The sequence below is a fragment of the Eublepharis macularius genome, chromosome 5 (assembly GCF_028583425.1).
Source record: "Eublepharis macularius isolate TG4126 chromosome 5, MPM_Emac_v1.0, whole genome shotgun sequence".
Lineage (NCBI taxonomy): Eukaryota > Metazoa > Chordata > Lepidosauria > Squamata > Eublepharidae > Eublepharis > Eublepharis macularius.
The window spans coordinates 110,091,494-110,113,395 of NC_072794.1; the positions used below are offsets into that span (position 1 = coordinate 110,091,494).

At 41.9% G+C, this 21,902-nt stretch overlaps 1 protein-coding gene across 2 annotated transcripts in view; it reads left to right on the plus strand.

Moving 5' to 3' along the window:
- FOXP4 (forkhead box P4) overlaps window positions 1-21,902 on the plus strand; it is a 163,355-nt gene that overhangs the window by 114,811 nt on the left and 26,642 nt on the right. The window contains exons 7-13 of one of the 2 annotated variants that reach the window (XM_054979224.1): window positions 1,990-2,179; window positions 5,420-5,524; window positions 8,905-8,992; window positions 12,042-12,125; window positions 14,852-15,053; window positions 15,165-15,241; window positions 18,669-18,770. In XM_054979224.1, coding sequence (XP_054835199.1) covers window positions 1,990-2,179; window positions 5,420-5,524; window positions 8,905-8,992; window positions 12,042-12,125; window positions 14,852-15,053; window positions 15,165-15,241; window positions 18,669-18,770 — 848 coding nt within the window. Of the gene's footprint in view, window positions 1-1,974; window positions 2,180-5,419; window positions 5,525-8,904; window positions 8,993-12,041; window positions 12,126-14,851; window positions 15,054-15,164; window positions 15,242-18,668; window positions 18,771-21,902 lie in introns of both variants that reach the window. The other variant, XM_054979225.1, reaches the window with a different exon arrangement.

Sequence of the window (21,902 nt, forward strand, 5' to 3'; positions counted from 1 at the left end):
ATCTGTCCAAGCTTGTTCGGTTCTGTATTGTAAGATGTACAGGCATTTTGTTTTTAGATGGAAAGTCAGAAATAGCTCTGATATTCAGCTGTAACTTCAATGGCATCTGAGTTCATTTCACCTTTATGACCAAAATTCAGCTCATATCTATCCTTTGGGTGAAGGCATAGCAATGTTGATGTAGAATGTATACCAGATCCTCTGAAAGGCATTGTGATAATTTAGCTAGCCAAATCCAAGGAAGAATGGTAGCATGAAAACCATGTATGGTTGGAAATACCTCTTCAGACATGTTTCTTCGTTGTATAGGACATAGCACCATGCTTACAAAAAGCTTGTGACATTGAGCAAATCTCACCACCACCACCCTTCTGCCTTCCCCATGTAGGGGGTTGCTAAAACAAGCCATTCTGGACTCAGGAGTTGATACTGAGCCAACATACTTCACAATCTTAGGCCTAGCCCTGCAGTGACTATGAACACATAAGGGAAACAGCCAGATGGCCTGGGTAAACAGCCAACTAAGTTCCACTTTAGTGTTTAATCAGAGTAGCCATACATTATCTTCAATCAAGGAGCAATATGCCATTAACCCAGTATTTTGATTACATTTAATATGTAAATTTGAACCCCTTAGAGCTAGGAAAGGGGAAGGAGTGGAATCCACAATACTTCTGCAGTCTCCTGGGCACCAGGAAGCAACGCATTGACAGAATCATTGATCAAATAACAATAACTAGATACAAACAGTTTCCAGCCACATACTAGTATGACAGTTGTCTTTGTTTGGAAATTTTAACTTTTGGCTCCAGCAGGCATGAGGTAACATAAAATGGCTGTGCTCTGGGCAGGAGTTATATGACTATGTTGTGTCAGATGTTCTTTCTCATAACTTCAGGTTGCAACAAGCAAGTAGAAGGGTTGTATGCTTCTTGGTATTGCATTTCATCCTGTGTAGATGTATAGGAAATGCCAAAAGTGAGATACATTCACCAGGTCTGCAACTGTTTGTGACCATGAGAACTGTGTGCTTCTAAAAATTTTCCCTAAAGATGTGTGCTGGTGCATGTGATTTGAAACGTCATGTTAAGCAGCATGATGCAACACCTCTAAATCAGTTTGACACTGAGGTTTGAATTTCAAAGATCCAAAGGCACCTGTACACATTACAGTTGACCTTCATTGTTTTATCCACTTTTATTGTCTTGGATGGAGAAGATAATTGAATTCTATTCTGCTAAATAGCTCTTCTCCCAGGTGCAAGGCAAATAAAAAAAATCAACCAAAGTAAAGTAAATGACATCATAACAGTATAATCTTAAGAACGCTTTCCTATGAGTAAGCCTATTGAGTAGACTTCAGCAGGATTCTGAGTCAGGAGAGAAGAAACATTTGACCTATAAATCTGCTCCTCTTCTATGTGCGCATGGTGTAATATATAGCCTCTACATTGGGGTGAACAGAAGGTAGACCACAATGCACTGGAGGATTACTGGCCAATTTCTGGGACCATGTAGTGTTTGTAGGTACAGTCCTGAACTAAGTAGACTATGGTCTGATCCAGCAACACACTTCTTACATTCTCAACAAGACTGCAAACTCTGGATTGCTTGAGAGACCCTCAGTGTGCATTTCTGCATTGTAAATTTAGAACACACCACTGGACCATGGAGCTGCTCCCCCTTTTTATAAGCAAAGTATGCAAGACTGAAGTCAGCCCATGCATGCTTTACATTTCAGAAAGATTTAAAGTCCTGTGAAATACCACAATTAATAGTATTACGTAAATAACGATAAAGAGAACTACCAGTAGGCTAGAGACTAATATAAACAGGGCTCTCCCCCAGCTGGAAAAAAAATCACACGATCATGAATTTTATGATAAGAGTTTAGAGAATTTGTTTTTCTTAATCTTTTTCTTTCTTTTCTGCCTTCTGCTGCTTTCTCCTGCTCTGCCCCCCAACATGTGTGAAGCTGTTTGTCCATCAGACCTTCAGCAGCTGTGGAAAGAGGTGACTGCTACTCAGCCTGTAGAAGACAACATCAAGCAAGAGGGACTTGACCTGACTACCAACACCTCCAATTCTACCTCGTTTTCGGCCGCCAAGGTCTCTCCTCCAATTTCCCATCACCCTCTCCCCAATGGACAGAACGCCATGCTCGCACAAAGGAGGGACAGGTAGAAGCTCACAGGCCTTTTATCTGGGCCTCATAACTATGAGATAGATAATCTGTAGTGTGTCTCACAAGAGCACCTCAAGTCCACTGGGTGAAGTGCTACACTGATAGTTGAGAGAGCATCACAGCCTGCCCTTGCCTCTTGTTCAGATATGTGGATGTGACATTTTTCATACTGTGGTTTGATATAGTGCCAGCTGTCTGGTATGGGATCAAATTTTTAATTGTACCTGCTTCTGATGTGGAGCTGCTTAAACTACAACTGGGGGCACTGATAGTGGGGAAATTGGCTCCACAAACTCAGGCCTATTGAATTGCAGCTTGAGCATAATTAATGTTAACATGTAACATTGAGCCACTGGGAAATGGAATAAAGTAGATACCTTTCCACATGTTAGTATAAAATGGCTCCCTTGGCAAAATTTCTCCCCTTTTTCTCAGCATACTGGTACAAACACACCCATAATTTAGCACCTTGTGAAATAAGGTTAGTGATGCTGATGAAATTCATAATTACTTGGCTCAGAATATGAATTTGCTTGGCTTGTAATGATCACATACTTTATGAGAGCATAATTTTCTTGAAATGTTCTGTGTTTGCTCATAATGAAAAGAAAGATGCTACATATGCATTGAAAGTTTGTGGATATATAAAAGCTGCAATGAGTGTGTACATAGGTTATTTGCCATGTTTCCACATAGGTTATTAGCTACTGGTTTGATGGCTATTGGAAAGTGTTTTTTTTCCCTAGAACCTCATGGTACATTCACCACTTCTCTCAGCCCCAGCTTCCCAGCTGCATTGTGGTGATAATAATAACACTAACTTGTTCACCGCTCTGGATGAGGCACTAATCTGTCTAGAAGAGCAGTATATAAGTGCTGTTGTTATTGTTAAACCCTTCTCTTTCCCTTTTCATTGTGGAGATATAACAACAATAACAATAACAACATTTGATTTATATACCACCCTTCAGGACAACTTAATGCCCACTCAGAGCAGTTTACAAAGTATGTTATCATTATACTGACAACAAAACACCCTGTGAGGTGGGTGGGGCTGAGAGAGCTCCAGAGAACTGTTACTAGCCCAAGGTCACCCAGCTGGCTTCAAGTGGAAGAGTGGGGAGTCGACCCTGATTCTCCAGATTAGAGTCCTGTGCTCATAACCACTACACCAAACTGGCTCTCCAGTTTGGTGTATAAAAGGAAAGGCATATTTCTAGAATGAAAGGGGCTAAATAGGTTAGATACTTTTAAAACTAAAAACTGGGAATTTAGAGACCCTGCTACACATATTGTTAAAAGTATTCAATAGTTGATTTTTTAAAAAACTGACAAAGCCCTGGTGGTGCAGGTAGGAGGAGTGGCCCTTGCCAGGGGCAACAATGGGAAAACCTGCCATTTGGAAGACCTGTTGTTACTGTAGTGTGTTAGCCGCCGCAGCAACAATATGGAAACTACACATCCCTATTCTTCTGTGGGAAACATCTAAGACAATTTTTTTTTAAATAGTCTCAAGGGATTGTTTTCAAGGCTGAACTGGATCGTGGGCAAGCACAAGGTTACTCTGATGCTTGGGCGCAGAGGAGATCCCTGGCTTCACACTGTTACTGGAGCAATTGGTAGGGTGGGGATAATAGTTAAAAAGAAGAAGAAAATGGGGGGGCAGGTAAAGGAGAATAACTAACAGGGAATACATAAAAGACTTCATATACATATTTGGTTTGGGAACTAGAAGTTTCTCGGAACTTGAGCACACAAGCTCAGAAATTGTAGAACTCCCCTTCCCCCGCCAAGGCTTTATAACACTTCGGGGCTTCCCAGAATTTTATGGAGCTTTAAAAATCTCTCTCTTTGGTTGTTTGTGTAGCTCTGTATGAGCTTTAATTAGTGTCTGTGAATCAGATAAAAATAGACTTAAACTAATTCTGTGCGAGCGCAAAGCTCTTTTTAAATTATGAACTAATTTAATTTAAAAATGAGGTTTTGTAGCATTTGAGAATGGTACTCATAACTAACAAGTTGGGTATGATTTGGAATGAGGTGAAGTTTGCCCATCATTAGATATGACATTTTTTAACATTCACCAACTTCACAGGTAAATAATAGTGAAACACTTAGTAGGAAATATCCAAACAACTCTGTGCTCAAAATTCAACAAGGAACAATAAGAAGAAAAATTTTGACCATGGGACAACCCAGTACTCATGACAGAATGCTTGTGTGCTAATTACACAGTTTGTATGCCCCTGTGATCCTTGTGGACTACCAAAACCGGCACAAAACATCTAATAGATATAAACTGTAGAGATCAGAAGTACTGCATTGATTCTTCCAGTCCAGGCAGTTAGATATCTGCCCAGGAACTTCTGTCGTCTTTTTTAATGACGCTATGTCAAACAAAAGTTTGGGGAAGGTTCTTTGAAAAAAAAGTGGGTATGATGGTGCACAGGAGAATCCTTTGCCACCATTATGTCTTATCATGACTTTACTGTTTATGCCAGAGGCTTTAATAATTAAAATTACAGCAACAATATACAGATGTTCAGAAATTTTACTGTATCATAATAATTTCTATCCAGGCAGAAATGTCATCGTCATCCCAAATAACATTTTGGTATAAAAACTGTGTTTTAGTCGTTCAGACTGCAAAGTTAACTGCATTCTAGTAAGCCTGTTTGTACTGTTTGGTGTAAAAACAACAACAAAACTCTGTCCATAGTTGGTATGTCCATAACGATATGTTGAGTTAAACTCTGCCAAGGTCATGAAAGCAACTATTTGACTCTCCTCAAGTTGCAAATGTCGAGCAAATTCCAAATATGGTATCCTCTGACATCTGCCTATAATGGCCATACAAATATTGTCTTGAAACAATGTGCTGTAAGTGCTTCTCTGACTTCAGCATAATTTTATAGTAAGAGCCATTCACAATGTAACTAGGTTTTAGTTCAAGTGTTGGTTGGTGAAAAATGAATTGAAATGAGGAAGATCATCCTTCAGGTCTGTAGCAGGAATTTTGTTTCTAGCATCTTGGGAGCACACAGTCCAGAATAGCTGTGCAGATGGTTAGGGGACCCGCATCGGGACAGTTCAGTGAGTATAAATGGTGTGTGGGTGATCTGAATGAGCTTTGCTGAGATCTGAATGAACTTTCAACCAACAAAGCAAATGTGTTACCAGTGTATAGTTGGACTGTAATGTTTTTTATATCCTCCTTCCCCCTCCTTCTTTGCAGTTCTTCTCATGAGGATACTCCTGGCTCTCACCCTCTGTATGGACATGGAGAGTGTAAATGGCCAGGTTGCGAAACCCTCTGTGAGGACTTGGGACAGTTTGTCAAGTAGGTGGTGTCCTTCTCTGGCCCTACCGGTCTTTCCCTTATGCCTCCTTGTGTCGCATGCTGTAGTCCTCAAATTCACAAAAAAGAAAAATCTTTTATAAGAACTTCGGTTGGTTGTGCTGGAAAAATCATGAAATCTAACTATATCTGTGCAGAGCACTGAGATATTTCCCCAAAATTGAAGACCTGTGATTTGGTAGGTTTGTGTATCTTGGTAGGTCAGAAAATAGATTTGATCTCTGCAGAGCAGGTGGTTGACCATTTTTGTCCCCGCCCCAACTGACATAGAGACATCTGGTACAGTTAGACTTTTTTTAAAAAACGACCTTGGTACTTGTTACTTGGTTCCCAATCTCTGAAATGGAGCTAGATTCCCCTTGCATCCTTTGTGTTAGAAATGGTTCTCACAAATTGGCTCTCACAAGAACCATAGGTGTATGGGAAATTGAAGGATAGAGGGCCACTAGAGAGAGTATGTTAGAAGAAAGGAGGCTGACTGGGACCCAGAAAAATGATGGGGTATGTGGAGGAGAGGAGACAGACCAGTAAGTTTAAGCTCATACATGTTAGGAAAAAGGGAAGGGGGGTTGAAACTAGAGAGAAACAGATGGCAGCACGGCAGCCTGCTGACACCGCTTGTGGGCTCTGTCACTGACTGATTAACTCCGCTGTCTAAGAGCCCTCTGCTAGCGTCAGGGTCAAACAAATTGTTTTCACGCTTCGTCAGAGGTTTACTTAATTAGTTCATTTGCAATTAGATCTCTTTGTAGCCAGGATTTTTAGCAAAGACATCAGATGAAACTGACGGGTTTTCTTTTCTTGCCTGTTCGTTTTTTCCCTTCTATGCTTTGCCACTACACATGCTCCCCCTCCTCCACATGCACATACACTTCACCTCATTTCCCCCCTCCACCACCCACCCTGCTGCCTTTGAACAGAATGTTGTGGGGGTTGGAAATGACATTTGGAAAGGCTGGAGATGGCAAGAAACACAGCCCCTGCGTGTCTAATGTGCGTGTTCAGTTTTATTCTGCAAAGAGAGTATTTCAGTGAATCTTGCTAGCCTCCACCTGCCCTCTACTATCCAGAGGCAACTGTTACTAGACAACAGGTGCCAACTACAGTGGACTTGAGGTAGATGAGTAGGAGACTTTTGTGGTCCTTCAGAGCCCACCCTAACCTTTGCAAGTGGATGGGCAAAAGTGAAAAGGGGGGGGGTTGCTGTGCTACCATAAGCAGCTTGATTGGTTCAGAAGTATCCTTCCAACATTAATCAGACATATCCTACTACTTCATGACGCATCTTAAGGAAACTTTGCTTAGGATATTGTTAACATTAGGGTTGTGCACCTGGAAAAAATACATGATTTCTGGATTTGGATTCTAGGAAGGGCATAAATAGCTGTATTCTGGGTTATATAGGTCCACAATACTGTTGCAGTATTCAGATTTGGGTTTTTTGGAATTCTGAAATTTTTGGTGTCCATTGTTCCCTATAGGGAATCTTTGGCAGGCAGCAGGGTGGGGTGGAGTAGCTTTTTTTCAAGCAAAATCTCAGGGAACCTATTCCTGCCTGTCCACTAAAGACCACCCCCCTCAAGTTTCAAGTAAATTGGATCAAGGGTTCCAGTTCCATTGGCTCTGAACAAGGTGCCCCCAGCCATCCTACTTGTCCTCATTGTTTCCTGTGGAGACGAAAATTCCATGATTTCTTGAGGGCAAAGAAGCCAATAGCCAAACACAGAAGAGCAAGCAACCACTGGCCAAAAGTCTCCCAAATTGAACTAATGGAACCAACAAGCCCAGCACAACCAATGTCATATCAAAGAATCCAAGCAGAACCATAGGCTAATGCAGCAAGCCCAATACAACTAATATAGAACCAGAGAATCCAAGCCAAATCTTAAGCAAGAGACATCACTGCAAGCCCAACAGAGCCAATGTCAAACCTTAGAATTGCAGTGGAACCACAGTCCAATGAGGCAAGCTCAGCACAAACAATGTCAAGCCAGAGAATCCAAGGCAAACCAACTTAAGCAAGGGACACAGTTGCAGGACCAAACAAATCACTTTTAAACCAGAGACTCGAAACCAACCTGGCAAGCTTAATACCAAGACCTGGCAAGAAGACACTGATCCAGTCACACTGTGAAATTGAAGAAAAACTGTCCTGGGAGCCATAAAATGCTGGCTCCAAATATGTCCTGGGATTTCCTGAATATCACCAGGACACCCAAATATATCCAAACCAGTAAGGTATTTTTCAGATATAGATTCAGACCAGAAATATCCAAATGCATATCCCTAGTTAACAGAAATAACCTACTGAAATAAAATTATTTTATTCCCTGCACTACCTCAGGTTTACTGGTTTGCATTAATAAATCTTAAATTCAAAACTAAAAAATACAAACTTGGAAATACGATTTAAAATTTGGACTTCTTCTGGCTTTGTTAGACTTAGAAAACTGCTATGATGCTTCAGCTAGGATGCAAGCTTGGCAGCAATGGAGCTTAAAATGGACAAAAAGGGGTGAGCCTTCAGCAGAGAATGGAATACTGCTGGAATACATAGGGGAAATTGCCTTTTGTGTCCTTATAACCGATCTCTCTTGGCAATCTTAAATACAGTGGAAGAACTGGCACATAGGAGCACAGAATTCTTTTGCTGCTAGTGTAAGCACATCACTTTATCTTTCTGTGACTCCTTTCCTCCTAATTTTGTTTCTTTCTCTTCAGACTTTAAATAATCTACACATTGATCTTACTATGTGTATACATATTGCCAGCATGGTTTATCTGCATTACACATGTGTTCTCTGTCCTCCCCCAACATATATCTGGCCATGCCAGTGCTCTAGATTAGGATCAGAGATATCAGAGATCAAATCCTTGCTCAACACTGAGTCATGGGCAAGTTGCTGTCTCTTGCCTCAGCCTATCTCTTAGAATGTTCATGGTGATAAAACAAGGTATGCCCATGTGCACTGCCCCGAGCTCTCTGTCAGGTACAAATGTGATAAACAAATGAAGAAATATAAGAATTTCATAGCAGATTTTCAACTGCAGTGCAGGGCCGTTTCCAGATGGCTTACCTGCCTCCGGAACGTCGCACCATGTTGCGGGGAAAATGCGAAATACCGCGTTTTCTTGCACGAGTTTTGCGCGATGTCACGCAAAACTCGCGCAAGAAAACGCGATATTTCGCGTTTTCCCCGCAACATGGCATGACGTTCCGGAGGCAGGTAAGCCATCTGGAAACAGCCCAGCTCTTAGCTAACATATTAAAGAATTGTAATGTATTGACAAAGTGGGAGAAGGGTTATGTGCTATGAGAACTGCTCATGCTAAATCTTAGAACTTTTGTCTTCTATTCTTAGACACCTCAATACAGAACATGCACTTGATGACCGAAGCACCGCTCAGTGTCGAGTTCAAATGCAAGTGGTACAACAGCTGGAAATACAGGTGAGTGTGTAAATTGAACCATGTTCAGCTCAATCCAAGTTCAAGCCCAAGTCCTGAATGAATCAATATCAGGGAGCTTTTAAGATGGCATTGTCAGTCTTATCAAAGGTCCCTGAAAGGTCTAAAAGAATCAGTAGTGAACAATCAACAACTATAGATGCAGATCATCCACTAAAGCAGCTAACTCCATTTCTGTCCCACAACTGAGCTTTTTTCTGCCACACTCATTCTCATGATCGTATGGAGAAAAGAAGCTTAAATTTAGATACAGCCAACAACAACCAGATTCACAGCTGAACTTCTTTGAATGATTCAGTGATGAAAGCTTCCATAGGAGAGAAGCTTCTGTACCATCTGGTTTGCATTTCATTTCTTCACCTGACTGCGAACATGGGCAACTAGTGATCGGTTAGTACTGCTCACATGGTGGATAGTAATCTGTGGTACACTGGTAAAATCAAAGGCGTGGAAAGGGAAGAGAGAATTTTGTGAAGTTAATACAAGCAAAACAAAATGGGTGGGCTATATTTGTGTTGTCATTGAACACTCTACTATGAATGTTGAATGGGCTTCATTGTTCCTGTCTTGCAAGCCAAGTTGTTTAGAGGAATCTGTTTCTCCCCCTCACAGCTTCAGAGATAATATGAGACACGTGAATCCAAACTAGACTGATGGCATGATACTTATTAAAACTGGCAACCATTGTGAAAATCAGCTCAATAGAGTATAAGCAACATTTCTTCCATTAGGTCTCTTATTTTGGGATCCACTCACCTGCATAACACCTAGTAATCTCACCATGCTGTGTATTTCCTCGCTTCCAACCACTCCACTTTGTTGTCTGTTAGCAAAAAGAGGAATTTTGTAGCAATGCAGCATCACATAATGGATTTTCTATTACTGGATATAGCGAAGAGCGAGAAGAGGAGGGGATGAAGATGCAGGGCTTCTATTTTCAGCAGCAGCTACAGAGATCCCATAATGTCTAGTTCTGGGCTCAAGAGTGACTGTAAATAAGTTCCAGGAAGATGCAACATTGCTAAATCAAAGAGGGGCACTACATTAGAGTATAAAAGAAGACTTTGCACATAGGGAGCATCTATGGATGTTTTATATAGGACCAGTTAAATCAGCAAGTAGTCTATGATGCATAATTTTTCATAGGATTTAAAGTGGTAATGCCACTTATTTTTTGCAGACTGTTTTAGCTCTTAAGAATTGTCAAAAGTGATACTTCCATGATAGATTCTGGAGGGATGGGGCAAAGGGTTCTTTTTACCCATGTTGCAAAATTAAGTGCAAAGTACTGTAAGGATGAAAAGAACACTTTTCTCTAGAACATGACTCTGCAGCAGCAAGGTTAGTGGAAGAGGAAGGAGAATGCCAAAGTGCTACGCAGCTATAATCCAGGGCTCTGGCAGCCTCTGTTGGAAACTAAACTCAACCAGTGGTTGCAAATAGTGTGCCTAGAAGCAAATGCAGCAAACATGCAAAAAAAGAAAAAAAAAGTAGTGCACCACTCAAAAACAGAGTTAAGATAGTTACATACCCTGAGTCAAGATGTGTGATTCTATCCTGTTCCAAATACTTACTAAAGCAAAAGGTTGAAAGCAATTACTGGAGCTTAGAGAGGGAGTGTGGGGGAGTGAATCTTGAAGACAACAGAAAGCTCCATGCGTGAAGAGGAGAAGCTGCCACCAGAGCTCCCAATTATAAAGTTTTCACTGCAGAGCTCCTGCTGTGTCGACAGCAAGAGTGCCTGCATCACGAGAGTGGATCTGTCAGCTCTAATGAGAGCCACGACAGTGCCAGAGCGTCCTTGCATCAGAGCCTCTCAAACTTTCAGCCAACTCAATGTCGGCTGCTGCCTTTTAACTCCTGGCTCACCATCCCTCTTCCTTTTGTTCTAGGGAGGGATTCAAGCTGTGAGGGTGAAGAGGGTAGAAAATACCCTCTTTGGGTGTCCTAGACTCTGCATAGGGGCCCATCAGGTCAGGGAGCAGCTGAGGCTAAGTTTGAGGAGAGCCCTCAGAAAGGCAAGGTGACACAAAGGGAGATGGTGTCAGATCCCATTGCTGCTGCAGCACTCAGATGCTCTCCCTGTGCCACAACGAATATTTCACCCTTCTCCGCACACTGCGAAATAAACACACATCCTAGGAGCATGCAATTAAAGCAATGTTGCACATCTGGAAAGATGGATGGGCAGGTGAGTGGGTGGGTTGAGAAAGGGATGATGGGAGTGTTGAGTGAAAAGTGTAATGTAGTGGGAGAAGAGATCGGGAATATATACAATTGACAGGCTCACAGAAAACAGGTGTATGGGAAGGACAAAGGGATAGGGACAGGCAGGAGAGAGCAAGGAAAGGTAGGAGAAGTAATCCAGCAACTCAGATTGCTAGATAAGGGTTCTTCTGATACCTGGGATGTGTGGAGACCATCTAATAGAGGAAAAGGCAGAGGGTGAAAGACATTTGGGGAGGGTTGAGCTCTGTACATGACTACATTTGTCAGTGGTTCTTCTGCTTCCATGCACTTACGGATGATTCCCTTACTGCGAGATCACCACTGTTGCTATGATACTACTTGTAAAGCAGGAAGCAAGCACCACCATGCTTTGTGATCTTGATATCCAACAGGAAAAGGCAGCTCCTTAGATGTCTGGAAATGTGATACCATAGCTAGGTTCTTGGCTCTCAGGAATATTCAGTGTTATTGGAGAATTAGGGTAGATGGCAGCTTTCCCCTTAAAGGAGTTCTCTAAGAACAGAGCACAGCAAGAGCTAAAGGAAACAGCCCTGTGCTGTCAAATTATTGTGCATATGAAATGTTAGGCAAGACAGAGGATGGCATGTGCACACTGAGGCTGGATAGAGCAAGCGAAGGAGGTGTACATTGCTCTACTGATGGATAGGAGCCATTCAAGGGCTTGATCATTAGGGAAACTGTCGCCCAGGACACTTGTCTAAGTATGTGGGCTAAGTGAATTGCCCATTGCAGGGGATAAGCTTCCTCCAAACAAAAACTTCTTGCTTGGTTTTCTCCACAGCTAGCTAAAGAGAGTGAGCGTCTCCAGGCAATGATGGCCCATCTCCATATGAGACCTTCAGAGCCAAAACCCTTCAGTCAGCCTGTGAGTAATGCTCTGGTTATTCCCAAACTAGTTTTCCCCCCTCTTGTACTGTCTTAGGTTGTTTATATGCATTATAAACTGGACTACCAATCTTCTGGCAGAAATTGCTGGGAGCTAGACCAGTCACAGCTTTGATAATGTTTGCCAGGTTAAGAGTAACAAGGGGGCTACTCCCTGGGGAGTACATAGGAGCCACTAGGCCTTGGAGTAGGGGGATTATGATATGAGGGCAGGAAATCAAGATGTTACTGCTCTCATTGAACCTGGTATTGTCTTCCTTCTTCCATCCCCTCTACTAACATCCCCTTCTTCCTCCCCTCTGCTACAGTTCTAACACATACTGGCTGATTCTGCACACATTGGATAATGCACTTTCAATGCACTTTATCAATCGTTGGAGGTGGATTTTTTGTTGCGCACACAAAAAAATCCATTCCAAATGATCTATAAAGAGGATTGGAAGTGCATTATCCAATGTGTGCGGAATCAGCCACTAGCTCTTGATGGGATCATGGAAGGTAAAATCACAGTGCCAGCCAGATACTGCTGGCTGGCTGCCAGTTAGCTAACCCTTTCATCTAGCTGTAGCTTCCAAATGCTCTTCTAGGCTTTCTGCTCCCATCTCCACACGACATTCTAAAACTGCATAGTTTTGTGATCTAGTCCTGCTTCCTGGGGAGTAGAATCACTAACGGAATGAAACCAGACCGAGGCATCCTAAATGTAACATAGTTGACAGTGGATGTTCATGCTGGCAGAACTGCTGTAGCACACAAACTTAAGATGTGCAGAGAGTAGTCTGTGAGAAGGCTGGTCGTGCTCATGCCAAACTTGTGCTCAGTTTGAAAATCCTTACAGATTACACTACTCTTGTTTCTGTCCTGCTGACTGCATGGATTGTCGTGGAGGCCAGTGAGAGCTGGAAAGCAGTGCGCATCTGGGGTTTGGAAGTACTGAAAACAGTACAGCCAGTTTGGAAATTAAAGCTGATACAAATTATCCCTAGACGAGTTCTCTTCCCAGCAGGATGTGCCATCAGTTCCTTCCTGATCCATTGTCTGTCTTAGTGTCTTATCAGACATTCCAACCCATTTGTGACAAACACCTATCTCAAGAAAAGTGAGCTGTTGATGCACTACATCTGTGCCCTCCAGAGGTCCTGTTCTCCTTTGTTCACATCAGTGTGTGACCCTGCTGGAAGAAGTTACATTATTAACAACATATTTAATATGTCTTCCTTATTCCCCCACTTTTCCTCTGTGGCTTCTGAAAGTCCCTCCCGTTCCTGGGAAAGCATCTGTGGCTGTAATTTGAGGAAGGGAGTTAGCAAATCCATGCCCATCATTGCCCAGAGTTGCATTCCTAACCCCAGGGAACTTGCTGAAATATTAGGCTGTTAGCTCACATTTTCCTATGCTTATGTCCTGCAATGTTTCTGTGTATGATTACCACTGTCTCTTTTGGCTCTAGTAAGAAGTAGAATCGCATGTAGTCTCTGGAAAGCACCAAAAGCTTATCCTGGTCTGCCAATGCTGGAACATAGCTATGGATTACTCTAGTACCATACTGGGTGTGGTACTCTCTGCTGAAGCAGCATTTATTCAATATTTTTTCAGAAATGTTTATTGTGATACCATACATTTTATTTCTTAAGTGAAAGCACTAGCAGTGACCTGACCATCTTCCTGCAACAAGCTTGGTTTGAAAGTTATTTGAAGGTTTGGGCAATTGCTTCCATGGCAGATATTGTGTAGTTAAGAGTGTGAGCCATGGGCCTGGAAGTTGTAAGTTCAGCCATGAACTCATTAAGGCTTTATTTCTAGGCACATTTACATTTATAGTCCAGCCTGCCAGCTATGACCTTCCTCAGAAGCCCTACCCTGTGTTCCCTGGCCTTCAGAGATAAGACAAGTGGCAAGCAGAGACGGGGCTTTTTCAGCAGTGGCACCTTGCCCCATGGAGTGCCCTGGCTCTTGAGGCCCACCTGGTGCCTACACTACTTTTTTTAAAGATGCCAGACCAAACTGTTTGTTTACCCAGGCTTTTAACTAAGGAGCTGATCTTTTTAACATCAATAGTCTGTTTTCAGCCTGAGAGTGTTTAAGATCAATTTTAAGCGGCTTTCTGTTTTATGTTGTTTTATATTGTGTTCTGTTTTGAATGATGAGTTTTAATACTTTTATCATGTTTTATGTTTTTATTAATTGTGAGCCAGATCAGACAGGTTCACTGGAGAGGTGGCATAGAAATTTTATAAAATAAATGCCTCCATCTGCAGCACATGGTATCAATATTAAGCTTGTTGTAAAGATTACTGAGATAATGTCAGTACTCTGTTACACTACAAATGCTTTTTTCCCTATCCAAATAAGCCTGCTGTTTCAAAAATGTTTTATTCTTAGCTTCCTTATGAAAATACTGACACTTTTCTTTTGCACTGCCATGTTTTATTCCTGGTCCATTTGCAATTGCAAACTTAGGTGAGATAAAAAATATAAAGTTTGACCTCCCTAAAAGCTATTCCTCCTGAGGTTTGGTTTCTTTTGCCATTGCTTTGGGTTTTTTCATACTTTTTGTAGCTTGTTGTTTCAAGATTCAACTTTGCAGAATGTGACCCAGTTTATGTTCCACTCTGTGCAAACAAAAAGTACTATCTGTCTACCCATAAGCTTTTGCTTCCTGAAGTGGTTCTAACCATGAACTTTTCCCCATCCTGTGTTGAGCAGCTGAACCTGGTTTCCAGCGCCACCCTCTCTAAGAGCACTTCTGATACCTTCCCTGATGGATTACCTCATCCCCCCACCTCTGCTACCGCACCCATTACTCCACTACGGCAGGGTCCTTCTGTCATCAGCTCATCCACTTTACACAGTGTAGGACCCATTCGCAGGAGGAACTCAGAGAAATTCTGCACGCCAATCTCCTCAGGTAAGTGTAGCCAAGAAAGTCACAGTGGTATCTGTTTGCTTTTGTTTGAATTGTCCTTTAAGCTGTACATTCAGAGAATGCTTTTTTGATAACTGTCTTTCTTCCTCCTAGAGCTTGCACAGAATCATGAGTTTTACAAAAATGCCGATGTCCGCCCCCCCTTCACATATGCCTCACTTATCCGGCAGGTGAGAAGCTTTGTTCCAGAGAATATTCAAGTGCATCAGCTTGATGTGGAAAGGGTAGGCTTTTGAGCAATGCTGACGCTCAACTTGAATTCTACACGCCATGATGACTTGTTGAGGTTGCCATGGTATAGACGAGAATGCTGTTCTGTTTGGACTTTGAAAAGTAGAATTTGGTTCAGTGGACTGGATGCAAATCTGGCATTTGTGAAACATTGAATTTCTACCACCCTGTTCTCCTAACATACCGCTATGTGACCCTGAGCATTCAGATGGTCTGTGTGTGTATGCTTCCTCCCCTTTGATAATTAACACTAAGCATTCTAGTACAGTGCACAAAGGGATAGGTAATGCACTCTTCTTCTGTGGTCTGCTTTGTATTGGGGTCACAGGCTTGGAGACCAGGACTTGCTAGTTTTGTTTCTGATTTAATATATGGTATCAATGCTTCTTTGTCTGCCTTTATATGACTAGGTTAACAGCTTCCTGATTTCCTCAGACTAGAAATCAATTTAGTTTTATTTCTATAGCTCTGTCCTGATACTGCTCTGGCCCCCCACATGAGAGATGCTTCAGCCAGAAATGCAAGGAGTTGAGGTGTGAAGGGAGTCAGTCATTCATAAACAAAAATGGCGGTGATGTGCTGAACTCATACCAACAAGATACTGCACTTCACTCTCTTCAGGAATTTTGAAAACTTTCCCAGCAAAGTAATTAATTCCAAAATAATTTCTACAAAATCACTAACCTGTAAGTCTCCATTTAAATGTAATTTATTTGATTAATACCTGTTCATAGTTTGCAGGGATAAAAGTGGGCTCTGTCTATACAGCACAAGCCAGATACAGGGTACCTCCTTTGCTACTCTGCTTCATGGGAGTTTAGAAACAGCATTGGTAGTGGGTCATCCTGTACCACAATGTTCATGATTTATTGAAATATTTAGAACATTTTTATTCCTCCAAGTAGTTTAGGGAAATGAACGTGGTTCTACTGTTCTTCATTTATCCTGCAGTATGCTAAGCTGAGAGAGCGTGACTAGTCCAAGGTCACCTAGTGTGCTTCAAGGCAGAGTAGAGATTCGAACCTGGATCTCCCAGAGCCTAGTCCAGTGCTAACCACTATACCATGCCAGCTCTGTAGCTCAGAGAGGCATACATTATTCTCTCATCTTATTCTCACAGTACTGCGAGGCAGGTTAGGCTGAAAGAGATGGAAGAACCTGGGTTGTCATATCCTAACCCAACACTCTAGATACTATGCAACACTGGCTCCTAAGAGGAATAGCATACCTTCACAAGTTTCCTGTTGTCAAAGTGCATACAACAAAGCTGATAGGTAACAGTCCATACCAGCTATGCTTTCAGGCATGGCAGGTGGAACTTACTATGTCACAGTTTCTTAGAGGAATTGCAGCTTTCTGTCTCCAGAGCTGCCAGTGGCATCTCTTTGACAAATGTTAAATTCTCTGCTGAGCATGGCTTCTATTCCTTGCTGTTGAGGTATATATATTCTGTGAACTGTAGAATTAGTTTACAGAACAAGCTGTAGTAGTTTTCCATAGTTCTAACACTTATTCCCCTCTGATCAAATATATGCCTTCATTCTTCATGGACAAATATACTGATGAGAAAAATACTAAGATCACTCCTTGCCTGTTTTCTGGTATTAGAGGTCTTCTAAAGCCCATGCAAAGGAGACTGAATTAGAATGACTCCAGGGTTCTCTTCCTACTGTTTCAGCTCTCTGAGGTTAACCTCACTGGTCAGCTGAGATATGGCAAGGGCTTCCAAGATAAACTGCTCCAAGTGAAAACATGTGATCTCCATTAATAAGACAAAAGAGCAGGAATGTCTTTATGTTCCCTTCTCATTCCCTCCCCAAGAATTAGAAACGGTGTTGTGTGCTATGATTTTGTAAGTTAATAGATATGTTGAATTCTATCAAATGACTAGTTTAGTCCAGAATCAAGCAAGCACCAAGTATATGCCCCTGGAAGCTCACAAGTGTGGCATACTGGAGTCTAATCTCTGTTGTTCTTCATTTGGGAATCATTTTTGGCTTCTGTGGTAATAAATCTCACAGTGGCATCTGTGAATTTATCTAATCCTTTTTAAAGCCACCTAAGCTAGTGGCCACCACCTACATTTTGTGGCACTAAATTCACATGCACTGCATGAAGAAATGCTTTTCAAAAAGCAGCTGCTGCAATGTATCTGGAATCTATTCCCTTTCAGTGCATTACCTCAAATTCTAGTGTTCTGCAAGACAGAGACTAATTCTCTGTGCACTTTGTCCTCATTATTTGCAGTTTTATAAATCTCTCTCATGTTCTTTCATACCTTTGGTGGTTCTATTCCTGTAATGGTATCTTCTCGATACTAAGGAAGCTCTTTTCAAATGTGATTGATGCCAGGTGCCTGAAGCATTCCCTGTTGGGTAGCAGATGAGCGAATCAACTGGCTATCTGTTCTCTGTTGCCTTTGTCAACTCAGTGACCTTGGTTAGGAGGAAGAGAGACAGGAGTAAGCCTGTTTAGGATGAAATTATTTGTCTTGATCTACATAATTGGGAATAAGATTGCAAAGACCAGCTTCAATCTAGTTCTGTGGAGGAACGAATAGGTGCTTTCTAGCATAAATTGTTCTGGTGGAATTCCTAGTTTGTTTCAGCCAATCAGCTCTATTCCTCCACATTTTGGGAAGCTCCCACTTTTACTATCCCCTCATTGCAACATGGTAGTTAGTGTCTTTTCTGCTAACTGTAATTTGGGCAGAGTGAGCCAAATCCCCATCCAGTGTTTGCTTGATTAGGTAGTATTCACCAGGTCTTGTTTTCTGCAGGGGAACAGGGTGTCACACATACAGAATGTGTGTGTTAAGTGTCTACCAAACCAGCTGCAGTGTATTTGGGTAAAAGAGTAGAGATCCGACATACCAAAACTGTGGTTTCCAAACATTTGGGCTCCCTCTCTTTAAAAGTAAGCATTGGCTGTTCCGCTCATAATGCCTGTCCATTCTGGTGTTTACTGCTTGGTCTGCAGCCATGGGGTAAGTATGGTATCTGGGTTCTACAGCTGGACTGATTCACACATGTAAGCATGTTACTTGTTCACTTACTTGATTCTCGTGGAATTAATGAACCGCCTTCACTGAAAATATATAAGATAATGAGGTGACAGCCTGCAATGTGAAATCTATGAAGTTGGATCTGTGATGGCTGTTTCACATATGCAAGTCGTCATTTGATGTTCCAGTCATTCAGTGGGAAACAGAGATGAACTTGTTGTTAGTCCAGCACTTTGAAGCATGTGTTGAAAACACAATGTACAAAGCCCTGCTGTGTATTCTGGCTCCTTCTGCCTTCAAATCACTTAACCAGGACTGCTTGGGCTGATGCTCTGGGATTAATTCCCTCCTTTTTAATGCAGGCTATCCTCGAGACACCTGACAGGCAGCTAACGTTGAATGAAATCTACAATTGGTTCACACGGATGTTTGCTTACTTCAGGAGAAACACAGCTACCTGGAAGGTAAAGCTTAGCCTAAGATTTTAACATAGTTTCAACGTGCACACATCCTTTCCCTGGAATACTGTTGTCTTTAATGAGGAAACCTGTTCAAAATGCTAGGTTTGGACAATGGGAGCAAAATGAGAGCTACTTTTATTAACAGAAACTCCAGAAGATGGGAGTCAATGAGTTTCTTGGCAGCTGCATGTCTGAGCAGGATCATGGCTGCATTCTGGTTAGGGGCATAATTTTGGGAATTATGCAGATGTTATAATATACAATGACAGACATCAAGGCTTTTATTCAGTACCACATTCTAAGGATTTCTAAGGAGGCAGTATGACTGGATACAAGAATTGTTTAGAATGTGTTAGCAACTGTTTCATTTTAGGAAGAAAGGATGATCTAGTCATTCTTGCCTTTATATGATGCTGTTCTGAAGTTCAGTTTCCTGTTCCACTTAGCATTAGATAGAACTTATGGTAAGGTGCTCAGATACTGTGGCAGAGAAGGAATCAGATTTTTTTAAAAAAGTGCTGCTCTGTCTTCTGTAGTGTACTGTATATACTTGAAGCTGGCTTCAAATCTAGGTTGAGGCAGGTAAATTAACGTGTGAGTTACCTGTACATCTGTTATTCTTTCTTCCCCTGTAATTGAAGGGAGAGCTTGCTCCCTTCTGGGATCTGCCCATCCCATTCACATTTGGAACTTGCTACATGTAAGATGCACTGTGCACAAATGCACTGTTCAGTCAATACAAGATGTGGGGAAATCACTCTGCATCCATTTTTCACTACTTTTATGGCTCGGGGGAGAAATTGAGTTTAATGGTTGCCAGCTTTCTGAATGCAAAAAGTGCTAGTGGAAAGTCCCTGGCTAATGTTGCTCTCTGTACTGGGCCTTGTCATTCTAACTCATTCAACTAAAAATAAGTTAAACTTCTTCATGGGTGGTAAAACAGCAAAGAACGCTGATCCATCCTTTACAAGAATCTTTCAGTCCTCTGAGATGGGGACATAGAAAGTATGAGTGGGTATCAGCAACGTGTGACCTGTCTGTTCCCTTGTAAGGTTACAGAATAGGTTTGTACCTGCATTTATGTGGTTTGGCTACAGGAAAAGCAGAAAGGAAGCTAGAGATGCTAGTAATAGAAAATAAGGTTAATGACAACTTGGGGGCTTATATTTTGCTGCAGGTAGCAAATAGAAGATTGGCTTCCCAGTGCATCAAGAGTTCAGACTGGCTGTCCAGTGCACTGGGAGTTTACCCCAGGGTGTGTGTGTGTGTGTGTGTGTGTGTGTGTGTGAGTGAGTGAGTGTGAGTATGTGTGTGTGAGTGAGAGAGAGAGAGAGAGAGAGGAGAACATGATGAAGAAAATCTTTGCCCCAGAAAAAGAGCTTGTGCATCCAACAGGGCTCATGGGCACCAACTCATTCACATGTGGCCTATTCAGATTCATTTTGGAATGTTAAATCTCAAGCCAGTTCCCTGTGAGTCAACAGGAAGGAGTTATTTCCCTCTGTTTCAAGTTTACATGTGATGCTGGTGATCATAGATCACAATTGTGATCTTGAGTGCTGCTATAATAATGATGATGATGTGTATCTTTATTTTCATCCATATTATTTATTTATCATTCATCTTGTTATCTCTCTCTCTTTTGGCAGCTAGCAGTCTTATTAGTCTCTAAATTACACCACTGCCTTAAAAAACCCTTTTGATGATGAATCTCCATGACAGAAAATACTTCTTAACATATAACTGTACTTCTTAATGGTATACTTAATAATAACATAATAACACTCGATTTATATAGTGCCCTTCAGGATGACTTAACACCCACTCAGAGCAGTTTACAAAGTATGAATAATAATAATAATAACATTCTATTTATATGTCATTATTATGGTATGTCATTATCCCCACAACATCAAACACCCTGTGAGGTGGGTGCGGCTGAGAGAGCTAGAAGCTGTGACTGACCCAAGCTCACCCAGCTGGCTTCAAGTGGAGGAGTGGGGAATTAAACCCAGTTCTCCAGATTAGACTCTTGCTGCTCTTAACCACTACACCGAACTTGGCTTTTCTTAACATGCAAAAGTCTGCTTGAGTGTATTTTGCATATGTGTATGTGTGTGCTTTCTGTGAAGTAGCCCGGAGTTTTGCCTTTTAGTTTAAAAGAAAAAAGAGGCCTCAATCTGTGTGCTTGCCCATTTCTTGTTCTGTTATGCATCCAGTTAGAGCTGGAGCGCAGAAGAGACAAATCCTCCTTGGAATGCAAGAGAGAGGAGAAGGGTGAGAGAGCTGAGGGGAGTGCCCTCTGTCTCTCTCTAGCATGGGCAGGGGGGGTGCCATGTCTTTGCAGCTGCGCATCTCTGGCTTTCAGTGGGAGCCCTGATAAGATTCCATCCTCCAGACATGACATAATTCTGCAAGTGTCACACGCAAGTCCTGATACAATCGCTCGCTCAGACAGGAAGCCAGAGTCATTGTGTAGCCATCAAACTCTGATAACAGCCAAGCAGAGCTTGCTGCTCAATTAAGCGAATGTAAGTCATGAGACAAGTGAGTTACTTTCTGAGAGTGAAAAAGGGGGTTGTGGTGGCATCAAGCATATGTGAGAAGGGAGTGAATTAATATGGAACAATTCCAAGGGGGATGTTGGGAATCCTAGCTTGCCTGTAATATCTTTGGGGAGAGATGGCTCTTCTGTGGTAGCATGCAGGAGTTGCAAGGATGAGGCACTGGATTCATTCATGGGGTCTGTTAAAATAGAAGGAGCAGGGCAAGGATCCTGGTGATTCTGAGATGCTGCTGCCTAGGACTACCTGTGCCTGGCGGCAAAATGATGGTTGATCTGTTAGTTGCTGCCCGTGACTGCTCCTTTTGTTTGTTTAACTATATCAGAATATGGAACCGCAGCCCGTATCCCTATTACACAATCGCCGAAGATACAAACTGAGAGATATTTCTAATCCTAAAGTGTTTAAATTCAACATAGGCCAAACAGTCTTGTTTTTCTGTCACATTTTATCTCCTTTACAAGTTTTGCATGTAAATCCTGCCATGTTGGTGAAGCATGTGAACACACTGGGCTTCAGAAAATGAGTCTAAAAGCTATGAAGCAAATGGGAAAAAAACTCCACTCGCTTC